This window comes from Uloborus diversus, chromosome 1 (genome assembly GCF_026930045.1).
Source record: "Uloborus diversus isolate 005 chromosome 1, Udiv.v.3.1, whole genome shotgun sequence".
In the NCBI taxonomy this organism is placed as follows: Eukaryota; Metazoa; Arthropoda; class Arachnida; order Araneae; family Uloboridae; genus Uloborus; species Uloborus diversus.
The window spans coordinates 79,117,343-79,138,365 of NC_072731.1; the positions used below are offsets into that span (position 1 = coordinate 79,117,343).

Below are 21,023 nucleotides of genomic sequence, written 5' to 3' on the forward strand. Positions count from 1 at the left end.
TTTCGAAAAAACTACCTTTTTTGCAAATTGACAATAATGAAACCGGAAAATTAAAATGTTTGAACTTTTCAAAAACTTCAATAATGTATTTAGTTTTAAACAAATTTAAACCATTTTCAGTTATTTCAAATTCGACACCTAACAGTTTTTTCGTTTTTCTGAGAACTTTTAAGACAAAATCTTTTTTAAGTAAATTTAGAACCTAATTTAAATTTTCCTCTTTCCGTGCGAGCAAAACAATATCGTCAACATATAACAATAGTATAACACATTAATTATAAATATAAGCACAATTACATTCTTCAAATTTGTGAAAACCAATATTTAATAAAACATTATTTATCTCAAAAAACCATATGGCCACTCTGGTGCAAAATGTAAATTTCTTTATTAAGCTTACAAACTAGATTTTCTTTGCCTTTTATAGCAAAACCTGGTGGTTGCTTCACATTTATGCATTCTTTTAGAGGTGCATATAAATAAGTATTTTTTACATCACACTGCAAATCGAACCAACCCTCGGATGTTTCCAAGAAAAAGAAAAATCAAACCAATGAAAAATGAATTGTCGGACTAAAAGTCTGATTGTATGATTCAATGGATTGTGCATATCCCGGAGCTACAAGTCTCCCATGATACCGAACAACTAAATTTATTTAAAGTTTAGCCAACAGTGCAGCATTGCTAGCAACAAAGCCAATAAGATGCTTGGGTTTATCAATAGATCTATTTCAAACAAATCTAAAGAAGTTCTTCTGCCCTTATATAGAAGTTTGGTAAGACCTCATTTGGAGTATGCTGTTCAGGTTTGGTCTCCTTATCTAAAGAAAGACATTAATGTATTGGAAAGGGTTCAAAGGCGGGCTACAAAGCTAATAAAAGGGCTTTCCCACTTAGATTATGATTCCAGGCTTAGAGGGCTAAAAATGTACAGTCTTGAGCAAAGAAGAGACCGAGGGGACATGATTCAGCTGTTTAAATTTATTAAAACAAAAGATGTTACAGGGCTAAAGTTTAGCACTGAAAACAGGACAAGGGGTCATTGTTTTAAGCTATTTAAATCTCAAGCTAACATGGATATTAGGAAAAATTATTATTTTAGCAGGGTAGTGGAACCTTGGAACAGCTTACCGGAAGAGGTGGTAATGAGCAAAGGAGTAGACAGTTTTAAGAGGGCCATTGATCTTCACTGGGGATTGTAAATTGACTAGGACCAGTCTAGCTGGGCCCAGAGCCTGTTGCTGGTCGTCACTTTTGTATTTGTATTGTATTTGTATTAATTTTTAACCATTCATCTCTTTTTACATTGAATACTCATCTTGATCTGATTGGTTTTTCATTTGCAGGCAATGATATTAAATCTCACACTTTTCTTGAATGCATAACCTCCAATTCTTCCCTCATTGAATCTAACCACTGATCCTTTTTCTTAGAATTAAGAAACTGCTTGTAATTCTTAGGAATTACAATTTCACTATCTAGTCATAAGTTACATATGTTTGAATGAACAGTTTTATCAGAAATTTCACCTTGATATAAATTTTTACCATTAAAATCAAATAAGTATGGTTGAAACAAAATTGAATTTCCGGAACAATTTTTTTCAATATCATTTAAAGAAAGCAATCCTTCAGAAGAATGCTTCTCAAAAAAATAAATATCAGGACGAGATTTTTCTGACCTTGGGATTGCTTTTCTTACCCATTCAGTTTCATGAAGCTGGACGAGTGACCAATCAACCTACCAATTTGGGTGTGATTCATTATGCATAAGTCTTTAAATTCTTACTCTGTATCAAATGTTCTTGATCCAATTGTTATTTACAGTAAAAGCCCTCTAATCTGAACACTAACGGGACAAATTTTTTTGTTCACAATAATGTTTAATAATGTTATTTGCATTGGAATCGGGGAATTAAAAAATGTCCGTATAAGAGGGGTGTCCGTTACTATGAAACCTTCTGGGTTTTCATGCTTGCAACAGTTTCTTGCAGCCTCTGTCACAAGTTTTTCACATCTCTCTACTGTGAATCTCTCTACCGTACTCGATTCTCAAATCCGAGAATCATATCCTAATTGGTTGGTTGGTTGACTGGGAAGGGTGGTGAGAGGGACTCGGACTTGCTGCCACCGCCAAGTGATTACCCCGTCATTCAGGGGGTCAGGGGATGGTTCACTGCCTCCCCTCCCCCCAATATGGCTTTGAGAAATAAATGTATTGACATTTGAGTGGGCGTGATTTTGCTGTTTTCATTTGAAACTTTCATTGAATTTATACCCCTTGGAAAAGTTTGAAATGACGGGTCTGCACGGGGTGAGTCCTGACTCATTTTGGCACAAGAGAAATGTATGTAAAACATTAAAACGGTTGTTTAATCTTTAATAATATATTTTTACAGCTAAGTCAGCTTAAAAATTTTTGAAATAATGTAACTTTTACTTTAAAATGGTATTTTAAGGCTTTTTGGGCAAATTCAAATGATTGACAATGTGTCCCCCAAGTTTTTCTATACATTTCGGTTACTAGGTACAAAGTGTATTTTTATTCTATTAGAAATGAAGTAAATTATTTTTTTTTAAAAATATGTCTTCTAAATTGTTCATTTTTTCTTACTTGAGGGCTCTTTCGCAATTTCAAGAAGATTTTATAATTTTTTTAATTATTTTTCCCATTATTATGATGCTAATGCACAAGTTTTTCGCGCTATTAAGAAATTAATTAGGAAAAAAAAGTGTTATTCGACCCACCCTAATACTCACCCTTGTGATCTTTTTTCCCTCAAAACTATTCTCTTGAATCAGTAGAGCATCTTAATTGCTTTGAAACATCTTGACTGAAACAGCTGTTTGCTGGTTTTTTAACCTTTTTTTCATTTTGAATTTGTACTTTATATACGTTGTCATATTTTATTCACTATGCAGTACAAAGTTTTCGACTACTTTTTATGTATCTTGACTGACTTTAGATGTTGCTATTTTAACTACAAATCAGACTTTGCAATGTTTCAACCTCTAAAATTTTCATTTTATATTTTCAGAACTCCCCGGAACATTGGAAGCAATCAGATTGGCATGAAAAGCATTTGATGTTTCATAGGGTAAGGTAACTTACTCTTGCTTTAAAGTACTGAGAAATGTGGGGGTTTTCTGGGACTATATTTGCTTAAGTTTTCAAACTTGTTTAACCATTTTTTAAATATTTGATATATTCTTTTATTACTTATAGGTTTGTTTTTAATGAGCTCATTGTTGTTTACTTATTTATTTACTTTAGATGTATCAAGAAAAATTCTACTTTGAAGGTCTGCATGATTTAAACACGCAAAGCACTCAACATACATATTTACCTGTGTATTTTGGGAATGTGTGCCTTAGATTTTTGCCTGTAAGTATTTAATTTGTTATGATCAATTTTCGGTTAAGTGCAATTTTACACCAAAAAAGAAGTTATCCTAGGATTCAAGAGAAAACTAACATTGCACAGCACAAATTGAAAAGTGCACTGCATCCACATGTTTTGAAGTTATAGCAGTTACGTTTTTCAATCTAGAAAAGTTTTGAACTTTGGACCCTAAACATCAATCGCAATTAAGCACTGCGACTCATTGTATCCTCAAAACTTGTGTAATATTTTTCAATTTGTGATGTACAATGTTCGTTTCTTTATGAGTTGTTTTTTTTTTTTTTTTTTTTTTTTTTTACAAAGATTAACTTACATTTTGTCCCTTGATATCAAATCATGTGATAGTGAAAAACAGTTTGAAATCTTCAGGATAAGTGCAGTTCTTCAAAAATCAGGCAATATTAACTACTGAATGGAAATAGCTCTTAAGTACTAAAAAAGAAGTTTTAGTCAACTAAAACTAAGAAAAATATCTGAATTTATTCGCATGTGTTAAGAGAATGTACCGTTTGCAATAATAATAACCAGGGTTGCCACACACCTGGAAAATATGGAAAACCTGGAATTGTCAGGGAAAATGAAACACCTAAAATGGTCAGGGAAAGTCACAAATTATTGAAATTTCTGGAAATGTCACGCAGTCTCTTTCAATTTTTGCATCTGATGGGTGAAACTGTTGCGTAAAAATGTGAAGTGCGATAAATGTTGCATTCCAGATAAGCAAATTTTCGTGATAGTTGAGAGGAAGAAAATTCAAGCTCATTTTTAAGTACTAAATGTAATAAGTAAAATAAATAAACAATTTTTTTTTTAAAAATTCATACGTAAATTATGAAGCTTTGATTTATATCATTACATTTTATTTGGCTTCTTTTGAAAAAAAATCAAGCCATGCATTGCTAGTATTTTTTGCAAAGTACATGTGGTCGTACTAGCATTTTAATAGCCTTCATTCTACTTTATTTTCTTTCTTTTTCATGAAATGAATGATCATAAAAATTTAAAACCCTTAAAATTTTAGCTTTTATAGGTTAAAACTTGTTTTTTTTTTTGGAAACATGCCAACATTGAAAGTGACTTTGTTTAGTGTGTTTGAGATTTCAGTCCATATGCATCCTTTAATTTTTTCCATCATTTCAATGGTTGGAAGTTATTTTGATTAATTCTGGATTAAAATGACTTTATATATTTATTTTTGCAAACTTTAACTATTATTGAGTTTGGCACTCTTGGCTTCCTTAAGAGGTTTTTCCACCAGCTCAGTCACTCCTATACCGGGCTGATGAGTGTTAGTAAGCACTGAACTGCAGTCCTCGGCTGGAATTGACTGAGCTGGTGGTGTATTTCATGTAGAATTGAGTTAATTAGCAATTACATATTTGTTTTGTAAAAAAAATGAGTTGCAAAAAATGAGCATTTAATTTTTTAGTTCTTCATTTCATTTTAAAGCTAAGGATTTGTAAAAAATCTTTTGAAAACAAAAATGAAAGTCCATTTTAGAAGAATAGTGTAATAATTTTCTATATTCTTTTGTATTAAGAATATGAATTTTAAATTGAATCATCATTGCAGAGAATATTTATAGCATATATTGTTATTTTTGAAACAGAATGAGCTATGATAAAACATTGATGTTTTAATTTTGAACGTCTTTTTTTTTTTAAACATCAATGTTTTTTAAAAATATGTCACACCACTTATGTAGAGTGTACTATCAACAAGGGCATGTTGGTCAAAATTTGAAGGAAAAGTCTTGTAGCATTATGGACTGACAAAATGCTGTTATTTATGCTGCAAGGAGGAAGGGAGACTTAAATCAAATGAGATTTCTTATAATATGCTCAGTTATGCTAGAATGGTCCCTAGTACATATCATTATGCAATAGGAAAAAGTTGCAAAGTAAGAAAAAGAGTTTAAAAAAAATGCCAAGAAAAAGTTTTGAGTAGTAAAAATTGCATTGAAAGGGAAACAAACTTTTGCAAAACATAATTACAAAGATTTAAAAAATGAAAGTATTAATTGGAAATATCTGGTCTTTCAAAGCATTTGTAGTTAAATTTCAAGTTTGTCTTAACTTAACCCAGATATTGATAGCAATTATCGATAGTGTTTTAAAGCATTTTTTGATTAATAAATTAGGTTTATTTACAGTAAAAATTATATTGTATTGATATTAAATAATGTAAGCTGACATACATTATCCTGGAATTTTTCCTAAAATCGACTGGAAAACCTGGAAATGTCAGGGAATTTCATTCTTGAATTTCTGTGGCAACCCTATAATAATAATCACTACTTTCTAATGAGGCCCCTTTTATTCACTTTTTTTCTGAATTCTTTTTGCTTTATGCCACCAGAACCACAATAGTTATCAGATGTTAGACAGAATTTATTCACAAAAAACATAGAAAAATTTAACCGTACCTTGACAAAGGTTTTAACAAATGGGGTGTTTATATCAAAAAGTAGCTTTTGTATAGAACTTCAATGCACATATATAAAAGTATACCTCACGTTTTGGTGCGTACGCTTTGGGGAAAACCTGGAATTGTCAGGAAAAATAACAATTAAAAAATGTCAGGAAATTTTCCAAATTTGCCCCCCCCCCCCCCCCCCAAATTTTTTTTTTCCAATTTTTGCCCAGGGAATTTATCATGAGATCTAATCTTCATTTTTGTCAATGTTTCCTGAAAAATTTTTTAAAAATTTGAGAAAAAAATGACCCTGGCATAAAAAAGCGGCGACCCAAAAAAAATTCCGCAGTCGCAATTTTTGGCCCTCAATAGTTCCTAAAAAAAAAATTCTTGAATGAACAGGAATTATGCACAAACTCAACAGGGGAGAAGACAACTTACTGCTTCGGAAACACAAGCCTGAAGATCGGAAGTTCGATTGTCGCAATTCGTTTTTTGTTGGGAAAATCTTTTCCGCTACATGTGAAACGTAGTCGCCATCTTTGGTCATTCACAAGATGAAAGTAGACACGATATTTAAATGCCTAAGTTTCCGAAAACAAAGCAGAATTGGATGTTTTCTTTAACTGCAAACTAATGAAAGTAACACAAAATATGCTGCAAATTGTTTTTTGAGCAATCACGATTGCTTTTTGTTCTCACTTGACTGTTTTGATGTCCTATCATTTTATTTTCCCACCGCCATCCTCCGTACCATCACCGTCGACCGGGTCCTCACGATGCTGCTCCTATAGCGAAAGCCGTCTCCAGGTTGCATCCATGTCCTACACACACGCACATACATACACAACTACACAGACACACAAACACACAAACACACATACACCTACACATACAAACACATACACACAACTACCCACACATTCATGCCTGCACAAAGACACAAACACACATGCCTACACACACATACACATACCCCCTACACACATACCCCCCCCCCCCCCCACACTCCTACATACACACACTCGTGATTGCGAAAAACATAATTTGAATTCAAGATGTCAAAATTCAAATTAATTTTTTAATTATTATTTTTAAAATTATTTTCTTGAGAAATGAAAAATTTGGTTCCTAAAACTTAATCTTATCTTCATTGCTTGGACGCAAATGCGCTAAAAACTTTTCAACTGAACTGTAGTTTCATGAAGATTTATTATTTTTAAATTGTTTTCATGCTACAAATTCAAAAAAATTTTTCTTATTTTGTGGTGGATCCGCCATGTTTGGTCATTCCCAAGATGGAAGTACACAAGACTTTTTAAGTGCCTAAGTTTCCGAAAACGGAATTGGATGTTTATTGCAATGCAAATTATTTAAAACAACGCAAAGTGTGCCCTTTTTTTTCCGGATATTTCGTAGCTTTTTTCGGGAGAAATGCGAAATTTTATCTTCAGAACATTTTTTTATTCTAATTGATTTAGATGCTTATGTGCTAAAAACTGACTATTTTGTCTTAATTTTATTTTTTTAAGGATTATTAATTATTTATAACCACTTTATACTACAAATTCAAAAATCTACTTATTATCTTAAATTTTTCATGAAGTCGCCATATTTGGTCGTTTGCACAATGGAAGTAGACATAAATTTCCAAAAATAGAATTGGATGTTTATCTCAGTGGAAATAACAAAAATGTGCAATAAATTATAATTGTTTTTTTTTTTAATTATTTTCTGAAAAAAGAAATTTTTATTTTGGTGTATGCATCCATTAGTGTGCAAAAGGAAAAAATAACGATGATTATTGGCAGTGCTCTATGATTGACATACTGTCTGGCTTTCACCAGAAAAGCTCCCGCCGTCAAGTCTGATCCTGTCTACTGCCACAGAAACGAACTTCTTTCATTTTCTGCAAGGGTTAGCAGAAAGGCTTTTTGGCTCCATTTCGCCACTAGTCTGCTCGCCTTTGTGCAGTCGTATCGGTTTTTCCAACATTAAGTTTCCCTTGGGAAAAATGAGACATGCCTCGTTGCTATAGAAGTAGACAGGTGCAGACATTTTGGCGGTGGCTTTTCTCGTGATGGTCAACTACATGGTTAAAATATTACCAGATAGTTGGTACAAAACGCAGAGTAAATATTTCACCTTTTCACTTTGCCCCATATTTCTCTACTTCGTTTTCAAAAAGTAATAAACGATTGTAAACAATTTTGAGCAAAATGTAAAAAAAAACATAAAATTTTGAGAGAATGTAAAAAAACATAAAATTTTGAGAGAATAAAAAAGAAAAAAAATCCAATATGTATTTTTTTTTTTTTTTTTTTTTTTTTTTTAATAATAATTTGAGGGGAAAAGTTTTGGTCTTCCACATTACTCCTCAAAATAATTTTTACTCTTTTAAATATATTGGTATTTAAGCTTAGTTTTGAATGAAACGGGTAACCTGGAATTTTGTAAAAAACAACCTGGAAAAGTCAGGGATTTTTTTTTAACCACAGGTGTATGATGAACCCTGATTTTTTTTTTCCTGTAGCATGCTAGTATTTCTCTCTTCTTGCAATTGCCTGTAATTCTAAATGAAATGTTGCATTAATGATACTTTTTGTTTTGTTACTTTTTCCTTTTAATGAATTTTGAATTGTATTTATTAATTTTCACTTGTAAATGAAAATATGTATAGAGACAATATCAACCCAATATTCATCTTTTTAAAAAGAAACCTTCACATGGTGTTGATTGGAAAATCCCGGAACGATATCCAAATACAGGTTTTTATTTTTTCTGTTACAGGTTATGGATATAGTCATCCATAGATCTCTTGAACTTCCCACTCTGCCCATGTCTATTGAAAGTCTTCTAGAAAAACTGGGATGTTTATACAAGTTCCATGGTAATTTGTCGTATGAAATATCTTTGTTTTTGTTTTTTTTAAGCAATCACGAGCTTGACTGTTGTTGATGTTTCTTTAACTTATGAGATTAACATGTTGACGAGAATAAGTCTAGCTCATTGTTTTTAATATTTATTAAGTGAGACTTATTTTCGTTGTCATGATTGCAAATCATCTGTTGTTTGGGTTCATTCTTTTTTTTTTTTTTTTTTTTTCTTTTTTCTCAAGGTTTAACTCAAACAACTTTTACATTAAAAAAACAGGCTTTTTCGTACAATCATTGGATATATTTATATGTCTGTGCATGTATTAAGTGTACTTGCTGTGCTAAGCACTAAAGTCCTATCTGCACCTTTTATCAAAATTGGGCTAGTCATCAGGTGATATTTTGTCACACATTTCACCTCAATGAAATCACCTATATGATAATCACCTATGGTCATATGAGGCGGTGAGAAACAAAGGGGTGTAAGTGGACATTTTCAAGTTTTGAGTAAAATGCGTTTAAAGATAACGTCCTAGGTAGGCTTTCATTGAATTTTTTTTATAAATTATGCTGTACAGCAGCACCTACCAGGGCTACTAATTCTATCTCTTGCCACAAGACAGAGGAGAGGTTCCCCTACTATTTGCAGTCGTTACCTCCAAATTTTTAATTTTGCAACTTGCATCCCTTTGCTTCTCACTGCCTCATATGTCAATAAGATTTTTTTTTTTTAATCTAAAAGAGTTGCATCTGAATCAAATACATGGAGGTGCAAAACTTTAAACAGCAATTTCTCATTTTGAACTCAACTGCAGATACCACTTTTGTGCTTAGTGGGACAATATTAATGTAATAACTTTTTTTCTCTTAAGAAAATCCTTAATACTATTCTTTTTTATTTAGATCACCCTGTGACTTATCTCTATAACACTCTGCATTATTATGAAAAAAGACTAAAAGAGCGCCCAGCTCTTAAGAAGCAATTAGTATCAGCCATTATCGGTAAAAACAAAAAAGTTTTTTTACTGTAAAAAGTTGATTAATTTCTAATATTTGTGTTTGCATTAATGGAATTCCTTTTTCCCAGAAATCTTTGTTATTCTCAGAAAAGTTTTTTCTTTTTTTTAAACTAAAATTGAAAAAATGGCTGATCTTTATATATTAGATTTGAATAAACCTACTCTTCCAAAAGAACTAAATCTTTCCGCTTTTGTACTGAAGTCAACGGCCATTCTCTGCTGAAAAAAATGGATCTCATCCGTTCACCAAAGTCGGGCAACATCAAGCATGGTCAATACTAGGGAGGGTGACCACTTGGGAACATAACATGCTGGTTTTTTTTATTTTCAGTTTTAGTCTCCTTATTTTAAGAAAGACATAAATTTATCAGTAAGGGTTCAAAGGAGGGATATCAGATTAGTAAATGGGCTTTCTAGTTTAGATTATAATTCCATGTTTAGAATTCTTAATATGTATAGTCTTGAAGAAAGAGTAAGAGCAGGCCCGGCTCTAGGGATAGGCAACCTAGGCGGCCGCGGCAGATTTTAATGGTAAAAAAATAATAATTTAGAGTTTGTACCAGTGCTTGAATATGCAAAATATAGTTTGGAATTCAACTAGAAATTCAGTTTAACTTGAAGGGCCGCAAATCATGCAATTTAAAAGTCTTTGAAAAATGTTTATACATGTTTCAGTGCCACAAGATGCACGACTTTAATATTAAAAAAGAGTTTAAAGTGTGCATCAGTGTTTGGATATGCAAACACCGGTTTGAAATTTAACTAAAACTCACTTTAATTTTAAGGGTGGCAAATTACTTGATTTATTTATCTACTAGCGTCTTTGCATGGTCTACGTCAAAAATAAAAGTTATGTCAAGTGACGCGTGTTCAACAACTGGGCTCAAATAATAAAAAAAAACATATACTGTAAAATTTCTCTTCAAAAAATGATTCTTAAATTTTGTCAATGGTAAATCTTTAAGTCCTGTATAAATTATGTGCTGCCCTTCATTAATGCAACTAAAATCCTTGATTATCTTATGCTGGCAGTACAAAAAAAAAAAAAAAAAGCTTAAAAATATGCAAAATGGGGAAATTTTTAACTCAAAGCAAAAGCAAGAATTTTGTTTGTTCACAGTCGAGAAAAAAATGGCTACAGATCCAAATTGATTTTATTCGTGCTAATTTAAACTGAGCTCGTTGGCAAACGATAAATTTCCAACTTGATATGGATGTTCCATTAGGCTTAAAAATACTTATAACTCTTTTCCTGGTGATTTACAGCCTTGGTTTTTTTCCCCCCAAATTCGAAGGAAGTAAATCAACCTGAGGGATATTTTTTGCAGACCTTCAAATGAGACCGAAGTAAAGAAAACCAGATCATTATTTCTGGTAGAAAGAGCCATTTAATGCCATTTTGCCTCACAAAATGTTTGTGAGATTCTGGGAAACACTTTTTCATATACATTTTTACAATTAAAAGTGTTACTTTTTACTTATTATTGTATAAAAAAGTATCAACAATGTTTTATAGTTCCCATCAAGCACTTTTAATAAAATGTATCTGAAATATGTAACATTAAACATTTCATTTAAACACATTTCAGGCGTACCGGTTCTCCGCCCTCCTCTTTCATTTATTCCCTTTTCTCTAGTTCTCAGAAAATAAGAAAATCTTCTTACGACCCTCGAAACTCATCTTTCTGATATCACCAAAAGGACGATGAAAACTGAATTTTTAGTACTACAATTTCGAAAAATTTAGTGGAAAGGAATCTCTGAACCTCTTCCGATACCATCATAGAAGAACACTCTCTAGGACTTCAATTTTCTTTAAGTTTCCAGTGGAGAGCCCTAGTATCTCCTTTTTCCCTGACATCACTGAAGATTATCAACAATTGCGTTTTTGGAACTTCCATTTCAAAATGATGTAAGGGAGATATAAATGAAATCAAAAAATCGATCAAACACAATCTCTGAGTCATATTATTTTACATAACTGCCACAAATATGGTAAGTAATCGCGTTTTAAAGACATCAATTCCGAAAATTTTCCAAGAAGGATATTCAAACTTTTTCTCCCTGTAACATTACCATAGATGGTCAAAAACTTCATTTTTAAAAGCAGAACTTTGAAAAATGTTTCCCGGGGAGAACCCCCGGACTCCTTTATTTCTATGTGCTCCATCTTCGAGTACTGACCGACCCCTTCTAAAAAACAGAAGTTTTATCACCTCATTCTCTCCACATACAATGCATACATTAGATATAATTGATAAAGTTGAGAGAGAGAGAGATGGAATGATTGACGTCCATTTGAAATAAGAAAATCTTTTGCCCCTCCCTCCAAAATTACTTTTTGATTACGCCATTATTTCTGCGTCTTAAGTTCTGCGTCCCAGATACTTCCCACTATGAGCTCCTTCTTTTTACAAAGTTCCTATGCCTTTTATTGCAACTTGTTTAAAGATTCCAAACCCGTCCCGCCATTGTTTTAAAAAAATGATAGGTTGTTATTTATTTAGTTTTAAATGACAAATGGGAGAAAAGCAACAGTTTGAAGTTACAGGATTACTTTTAATATACCAGTCTATCTGAGGTATTTGATCCCGGAAAACAGTATTAGGGGCTGGGTCTCATTCAGGATTTTATTTCTTTGTTCATTACCAATTTGTATTTAAATAACTTACTTTAGAAAGAGCAATGGAAGGAGGGGGGGTGGCACTTGTCAGCCTCGCCTAGGGCAGCAAAACTACTAGAGCCAGCCCTGAGTAAGAGAGAACATGATACAGTTAGCACTTCAAATTATTAAAATGGAGGATGTTTCTGTACCTCAAAGCCAGACTGACGTAAGTCCAAAAATTGTGATTTTCAGTTTATTACTATGTTGTATGTAGAATTCTATTCCACATCAAGCCGTGTGAACGAAATTCCAATTAGAAAATCCTTTGTAATTATTTACCAGCGTTAAAAGAGCGTATGTTACATATTTTGCATGACAACCTTTTTTCCTCTCTCTTATAAAGTCTGAATTATGTGACTTACTTTGTTCTGGCTCTTAGGTACAGGCAGACCCCTCTACTGGGGTAGTCGACCTAGGCAGCAGATTTTAGGGGCCAAGTTTTGAAATTGGAACATTTTTTAAAAGTATCAATATCTGTTTCAGCGCCATAAGATTCACTGCTAAAAAGAATAATTTAAAGTGTACCAGTGTTTGGATATGCAAAATCCACTTTGGAATTTAACTAGAAACATTTCAATTTTAAGCACTTTACTATTATTTTTATTTTATTAATATATTATTTTACATTATTATTATCATTATTATTATTCACTAGGGAGGGAGGGGGCGGCACTTGTCAATATCGCTTAGGGCTGCAGAACTACTAGAGCCAGCCCTGTGTACAGGTTTATGGGGGCTAAATTTCGACACAGATGGCAGAACCAGGGGTCATTGTTTTAAAATATAACCAAAACCCAAGCAAATCTTGAAATCAGGAAAAATTACTACTTTAAGAGGGTTGTAGGCATATGGAATAGTTTGCCGGAAGCAGCTGTTACTTGCAATGGGTTAAATAGTTAAGAGGCTCCTTGATCTTCCTTGAGACATTGATATATTGACTAAAACCAGATAGTCTGGGCCACCTACTGAATTATGCTAAAATCATTCACTTTTTTCTTATGCATAAATTTAGAGAATATTTTCAGCTAGTGTCACTGGAAGGTATTTATTTTTAAGCATTTGTGTATTGCAATCATAACACATTTGTACACTGTACAGTTTAGTTTGTATAGTTAACCAAACTGTTGTTTCTTTTGCACACGTTATTTCTGTGTGTAAGATTTATTAATTTTTTATTTGTTTTAACACTTTCAGTTAATACCTGAAAGAAAATAATTAAATTTAAAAATCAGCTTGGCATTTTGAATTACAAAAAAATATCATTGTCTATAGTTTAAAGAAAGTTTGTATAGTCTTCTATTGCCTTGCTTTAACCCTTACAGGCGCAGGTCATTAAAATTTTTGAAATATAATAAAAAAGCACAATGGATGGAATAGATTGGTTATCTGGACATAGATTTTACAGTCAAAAATTTTTTTAATTCACTCCCTCCAGCTGGGGGTGGTGTCCCCCGTTTGTGACCACCGCCCTCCTAGAGCAGAAATTGTTTTCTAAAGTGGTTATGTTTACCTCGTATGACAATTGGAGTAATTTCAAATATTTTAAGTTCTTAAGCATTTTTACTAATTATTTCAATAATTTATACCATTAAGAATATTTAAAACACAAAATCCAACATTTTTACTATAAAAATTCCGAAATAAAGATGAAGTAAAATTAAAAAAGTTCATATAGATTATCTAAAATTATCTAAATAAGCAACTTAAAATGTTAAAAATATTTTTGGCACATTGTTCTTGCTTTATGTACATTCTTTTTGTGATATAAAATTTTAATTGAAAAAATACAACTGTATAACACCATTTACAGAAAAAATAATATCAAAGCTAAGAATAAAAAAAGTATACAACTGTCTGGTAGGAAAAGCAGATCTCAAACGTGTGCAGTCATGGGCCTTCAAATTCACCTATTCTGGGTGAAGAACCCAAAATAAATAAAGAAAAGCCCGTTGAAAACTATTCTTTTGGGTCCCCCTTCTCTGAAATGTATCAAATTACATCTTTCACCCACAACAGTAAGATCAATGCTGTAGAAGGGCAGTGTCCACATTTGGGGACACCTGAAAAGAAACTTTATTTATGCATTCAAAAATGAATTCGAATCTTTTGCAAAATTATGATTGATTAGCTCAGGATTCCTGAGGGAAAATGGTTGACTACTTTAGTTTATGGTGTAAATTTTAAAATCTTGAGAAAAATATTGTTTTTGAGCTTGAAAATTGAGGTATTTTAAACAAGAAATTAAGCCAACAAAAATAGTCATGTTTAATAGTGCTGCCATCTGTGCGCATTAAAGAGAAATAAAAGCAACTAATGCAGCGATTTTTGGAGTTTTAAAGAAATAACTTTTTTTTAAAGAAATTTTTAAAATTGGTGTCCTTTTTTGTGACCACCGCGCCAGAAAGGGTTAATCAGTGATTGTAAGGAACTACAGCAAAATATAGGAAGTAGTTTCTTCTGCCGATCCTCGTGGCAACATTCTCCCATATCATGGAGAGTTAAACATGACATTAAAGTGACCTTTTCAGTGTCAGAACATGCTGCAATTCATAAAATTAGCATCTGATAATTTCAATATATTGGGAATAGACAGCTTGACTTGTGGTGTCTTTCACCATCTGCTGCAGACATGCATGGGTTAGAATGAGAGGTAGGGGAGGCGAGGGGGAATCTCTGCATTGTTTAACCCTTAACAGGGGAGGTGTGGTCTCATAGACCGCTCAAAAGTTCATCTGATAACACCTATTTTATTTTCAATCCGATTGAAAGGTTTTACTCAATAGCTTTTTGTTTTATGACCTTGAACATTCCCTTTGCTTATCAGTATTTTTAGTCAAGTGCATCTGGTTTAAATTTCATTGCATTCTGTAAAAGTGGTGAGACCGCAGCTCCTCTTCAGTGTTACAATATTCGGCTGTAGTAGACATAGCTCTGAATGTTAGATCTGCGGATATAGGTTCATTTATCTTATCCGCGTTATGCGGAAAAGATGCAAAATATTCTAGATGAGGTTGAGATGCGTTTGAAATGTTTACAAACGTTACACAATGAGGTTCTAGGGACAATGAAGGCTGAATTATTCCTCGAAATATGGCGTGAAATACTAATAGTTAAAGGGGTGTCAAAATTTTCCTGTAACATGATATAATTAATTTTCTGGTACTAAAATGTTCTGAATATATTAAACTTCAATATTTCACTCAGGATGCATCATAGATCACTGCTTGTCTGTGTATGAATTATTATAAAAAATAAAAGCAATTATTAATTTCATGTGAATAACTAATGGAATGTTTTTTTATGATATTTCAATTGCTTAATTGATTTGTATTAACTTGAATAAATGAAAAATGAAACAACTTTTTTGTGCAGGTTCTCTAAAAGACATCCGTCCTAAAGGCTGGGCTTTAAGTGAAGGTTATCTTACCTTTCTTCAAAAGCCTGCTGATGACTTGGATTGGATTCCAGATTTTGATTACTACGTAAAATTAATTGGGCGTTTAGTAGATAGTATCCTTTATGTGAGCTTTGCTTTTAAAAGCAATTTCTTGTTCTTGCTCAGGAAAATTTTACTTTTTTTTTCTTTAACCGGCAAGTAATGCAGTGGGATTAGTTGCATTTTTAATTTTTTAATGATTTTTGTTAAAACTTGCGTGTAACTATTAGCTAAATTTAATCATTATTTTAACATAATGCACCATTCTCTGTACAAGACATTTAATTTGGAGATTTATCTACCAGTCTCTATATTTTTTTACCTTTTAAATATTTTAAAATTTAATTACCTTAAGCAAGATTATATGTGTCCAACATCATCTATAGAATGAAAGAAATTTGGGAAAAGTGTGCTCTTTCAAGGGTGTAGGTTTTTTAATATTTGCTCCCATATGAAACAGAAATGACTTCTACATGAAAGTTTTTAGATGTTTTCAACCATCTTAGACTGACTTTACGCTTCATGAATTTAAATAAATTGCATGAAAATTTGATTCAAATTTTGAACATGTAACACAGAATAAGAGATTTTGTAAATGAAGAATTTTATTTGCTATATGTGTGAAATATATATGATGTTACAAAGTTATAGCAGCGTCACTACGAACTTGATTTACTTGTCTATTTTACATTTAAATTTCTGGAAAATGTAAAACCATTCTTATCCTTTGCATGGCAGATATGCAACCCATACTTAATGCATTTAAAACATTTGTAGTTCGCAATTTAGAAATTTACTCTTTCCTCATCATATTTAATCCATTGATTAGTTCAAGCATATCAAAAAGCTTCGAGTATTTGAATAGCATGAAATGAAATGCTAGTAAATGAAATGAACTATGCAATTAATATAATGTAATTCACGCGCCAATTATGTAGTATTACTTCTATGTATTACTTATATAGTTGGACATTGATATGCAATCAACTGCAATTAAGGTCACTTTTATAGATTCCACAATCATTAAATAAGAGTTCTATGTAATGTATTATCAGATATATGGCCAGGTAAGTGGCGTAGCTACACTTTCTGACGCCCGGGGTGGTTTCTAAATTTGCCGCCCTTTTGATGAAGTTAAAGATTCAAAAGTATTTAAAGTAAAATTTAAAACTTAATTAAGAAAAAAGGAAAAATATTCTTTTGCTTCATATATTTCTTCAAAAAAAAAAAAGAGTTCACAGCTCCACCCAAAAGTTCCAAAAGTTAAGTCGAAGTTCGCAATTTTAGTAATGCTATAGAAAAAAGATTTAAAGCTCCTTCTAGATTAATTTCAAAAAAAAAAAATCAGTTTTAGGCTTTCTTTGGTGACGTTAGGGGAAGGGGGGCGGGGTGATTTTTCAAGGAAATTTTCTGCAATTGAAATATTGAAAAAGCAATTTAGGACATCTTTGGATGCGTGAAGATACTGGGGAAGGTCCGGGGACGCTGTCCGGAAAGATTTTTGACTAGACTGCAAAGAACACAAACGTGTAGACTCTATTTAGTGGTGTAAGAGCTTCCCACTGGATTTTCTTCCCAAAATATTTTCCATATCAAAATCAATTTTTGGCAATCTTTTATAACACTAAAGAGATTAGGGAACTTTCTGGGAGCTCTCTAGAAATTATTCGATGCCGAAGTTTCTAAAACACAATCGTAGGCTTGGGCATTAGGTAGTGGCTAAATGTTTCCAAAAATGTTGGGAAGTCAAATGGCTCTTCTGTCTCCCCTACAAATGTTTTGAAAATGACATCTTAAAAATGTGATTTTAAGTGCTGTTTGACCGACAACGTTATGAGAGAGAGATCAGATGGGGGTTTCCCACCCGAAATCTTTCTTGAAATTGTTCATTTTCATCTCTTCATCATTGAGAGGGGGAAAAAAGGCTTGTGACGTTAGGTGACTGCATGGACATTTGGAGTCTCTTCCTTAGAATTTTTCTGAAGTTGAAGTTTCAAAAACCCATCTTTATGCGATTTTTGAAGATATTGGATGAGATGGGGTTTTTAAAGTTTGATGTTGATGTTCTAAACACACAGTTTACACTTTCTTTAATCAAGCTACAGGAAGGCTCAGGTTGGTTGGACAGAATTCGACTGCTCTAAGTAATTTATTGATATTGAAGTTTTAAATGAAAATGTTTTGAGATATTGAAGGCCTAAAACAGCATTTTTAGGCTGTTCAGTGACGTTAAAGGATAGGAAGATTTGGTTGCTCTTCCCAAAAAATGTGACATTTATTGAGGCTTTTAACAACGCAATTTTAAGCTGTCTTCATTTTTATTATATGGGAAGGGGTCAGAATTCGCCTGCCTGAAAGCACATTTTAAAGCTATCTCTTGAAACGTTAGACTACAAAGGGGGGGGAGCATTGAAAATGGAGCCCGCAAAAATGCTGTTTTAATGCAATGTTTGGCCAAGTTGTGAGAGAAATAAATGGCTTCTGAGCGGCTCTTCTACGGAAAATTTTACAAATTGTCAAGTCTTGAAAATGCATTTGAAGCTTTGTGACAGTTGGAAGGAGTGTAAAGCTCGAGGTGGATGTTAATTAGGAAAACAGAAACTTTCCTAATTAGAAGTTTAAAAAATGCAATTGTTAAAAAATGTGTAAATACTTGATAATTATTAGTTTCCTACAATCAGTTGTAAATTTATTGTTAATTGTTATTAATATTATTAAACATTTATTTATTTATGTTTATTATTTTTTATTTTTATTTTTTTATTTATTTATTTATTTATTTACTTATTTATCTATCTATTTTTTTTTCTGTTACTGAATAGTTGATCAATGTTATATAATACTTACAGAACATAATAAGACAAACTATTTTAATTTAATTAAAAACTGAAGTTCAGAATCATTTTAAAATACATTATCAAACAATGTATGAAGCTTAAACACAAAATATATGTAGAATCTCCTTTCCATAATAAAAAAATTCTTTTTATTATGTAGTCACATAAGTTTTTTTCTAGTCTGTTCAGTGATCGGAATAGGCTAAGAGATTTTAGACTTTGACAGTGAGCAGTTATATATTCAAGAAAATATATTTTCTTAGTGGAACAATTACTGTACACTTGAAACTGATGCGGTATAGATCTCAAACCCTTCAACTTGTTTGTTATTTAGGTACATGTTCCATATTGAAGAATTTTCCTTTAAAATATGATGCTTCTCCTGCATTTTTTACCCGTGTTCATATGTTCTCCAAGCCTGTTCACTTGCGCCCCCCTCTAGCGGCACAAAGAAAAGTGTAATCAATCATGGGGACACTCTTGCGTTGAGAAATTGATAACATATTTTGAAAAATACAGAAATAAAAAAAATCATTCATATATGCCCTCTTTTCCCCTACACAAAATTCCTTCTGTCTTAATGAAAATTTTCTAATCAAGGACCAATCAAAGCAATTGTCGAAATAGATAATGTTATCCTGAAGTTGAGAAATAAATTGTCCTCCATTTGAGACTTTTCTCCTCTTACTCTTGCTGTCACTTTCCTTCAAAAAAAAAAAAATGTTTCTCTTTTTTTTAATAAGCTGGTTTCCAAGGAACTTTCATAACATTAAGAGGCAGATTCATAATATAATGCAAGGTTATGAAATTTATTGCTTCCTCCACTATAGTAAACACATTTAGAATGAAAAAAAAATTAGGTCCCTTCATTGACACTGCAACTTCCCTTAGTCTGTATATTCAGACGAAGGGAGAGAAAAAACAAAGAATAGTGCTAAGATGTCCAGAAGAAAAACATATGTTTTGTAATAGAGTAATTTTATCATAGTAGTACCAAAACTTAACCAATTCAAAGACTTTTTTTTTGCCTCCGTAGATTAAAAGTGTAATTTCTGTATTGGGAAAATACATTGAATCTTTTTGCATCAAAAGTGTGAAATTGCCACCCCTAAAAAAGTGCCGCCTGGGGGTGGACCGCCCCCTCCACCCCTCCCTAGCTACGCCACTGGGTCAGGTAATACTGAATCACTTATAAGATCACTTTTTTCTGACTTTCTTTAATTGATGTTAAGGCCATACAGATTCGGTAAAAAAAACGGTTTTTTTCACAAAAGAAAAACAAACAAAAAAAACCGTTTTTTTTTTTTTTTTTGGTTTAAACCGAGTTTTTTTTTGGTTTAAATATTATTTGCGAGAAAACCAATTAATTTTCGGAGGGTAATTAAGGTTCCATGTAATTAACAGTTATTAAATAGTCACATTATACCTAATTTCTTGATTAATTAAAGAGATAAGAGCAAAATCTTGTAACTAAATTAAATAATTAAAATAGTTTTCTGCAGGGAAATATTGATTGAAATGTTTGACTTGATTAACATATTAGTATGCATGTATATATAGACCCTTTGTGATACGAAATACTTCAAGAAGTGGTTGTGATGCGGGTTAATATAAAATATAATGAAGATCCAAGAAAAAAACTTTATAAAACCATCATAATATGAATAATTATCAAATAAAGGTAAAAGTTATATTTTTAAGCATAATCTTTTCAAAAGAACAATTTTCATATTTTTTCTTTCTGATTTTACATAATGCTGATTTTTATATACACAATGTCGCAAATATTGAAGTAAAGCAAAATGTACAACAGTACATGATTGAACAGTCAAAAAATCGATTGCTGTTGTACTGACAAAGTTTTAAAAAAAAGTGCTGCTCTATATTCGACTTCGTTCTTATTTTGGAAAGACTCGGAAAAGATATCGACTATCGCTAAAACAAAAAACCAAATCAAAAATACAAAAATTGGTGTAACATGGCTTAAATTACAGCATATTTACTGGCATACATGTTGCATCCAGCATTGAAGTTTAAAAAATATTAAATGCAAACTTTTTAGAACAAATAAATGTGTAGCAAATTCTATTTCAAGAAAAAAAAATTTGCCAAAAACGTTATATACGTGAAGTATAAACTTTTTTTTAAAATTTGATTCAAAAAATATTATTTGTGTTCACCTGCAGAACAAATCATAATTTTTAGGTGCAAACAATTAAGTTAGACTGTTGATTACCTTACAAGTCAAAGTTAAAATTCCAGGAAAGTGCAAATAAATGGGCAAAAATGTCACACCCCTGCAACAGGAGTGAGCAATATAATTGATTGCATCTACAATAAAAGATTCAATCCTTAGTAAATCTTAACTAATCA

The 21,023-nt window shown here is 32.0% G+C and overlaps 1 protein-coding gene across 1 annotated transcript in view; it reads left to right on the forward strand.

The window, feature by feature from the left end:
* Positions 1-21,023, forward strand: part of LOC129234670 (mediator of RNA polymerase II transcription subunit 23-like) — a 125,640-nt gene that overhangs the window by 90,055 nt on the left and 14,562 nt on the right. The window contains exons 24-28 of the mRNA XM_054868714.1: positions 3,038-3,097; positions 3,274-3,384; positions 8,608-8,707; positions 9,597-9,695; positions 15,750-15,887. Coding sequence (XP_054724689.1) covers positions 3,038-3,097; positions 3,274-3,384; positions 8,608-8,707; positions 9,597-9,695; positions 15,750-15,887 — 508 coding nt within the window. The remainder of the gene's footprint in view (positions 1-3,037; positions 3,098-3,273; positions 3,385-8,607; positions 8,708-9,596; positions 9,696-15,749; positions 15,888-21,023) is intronic.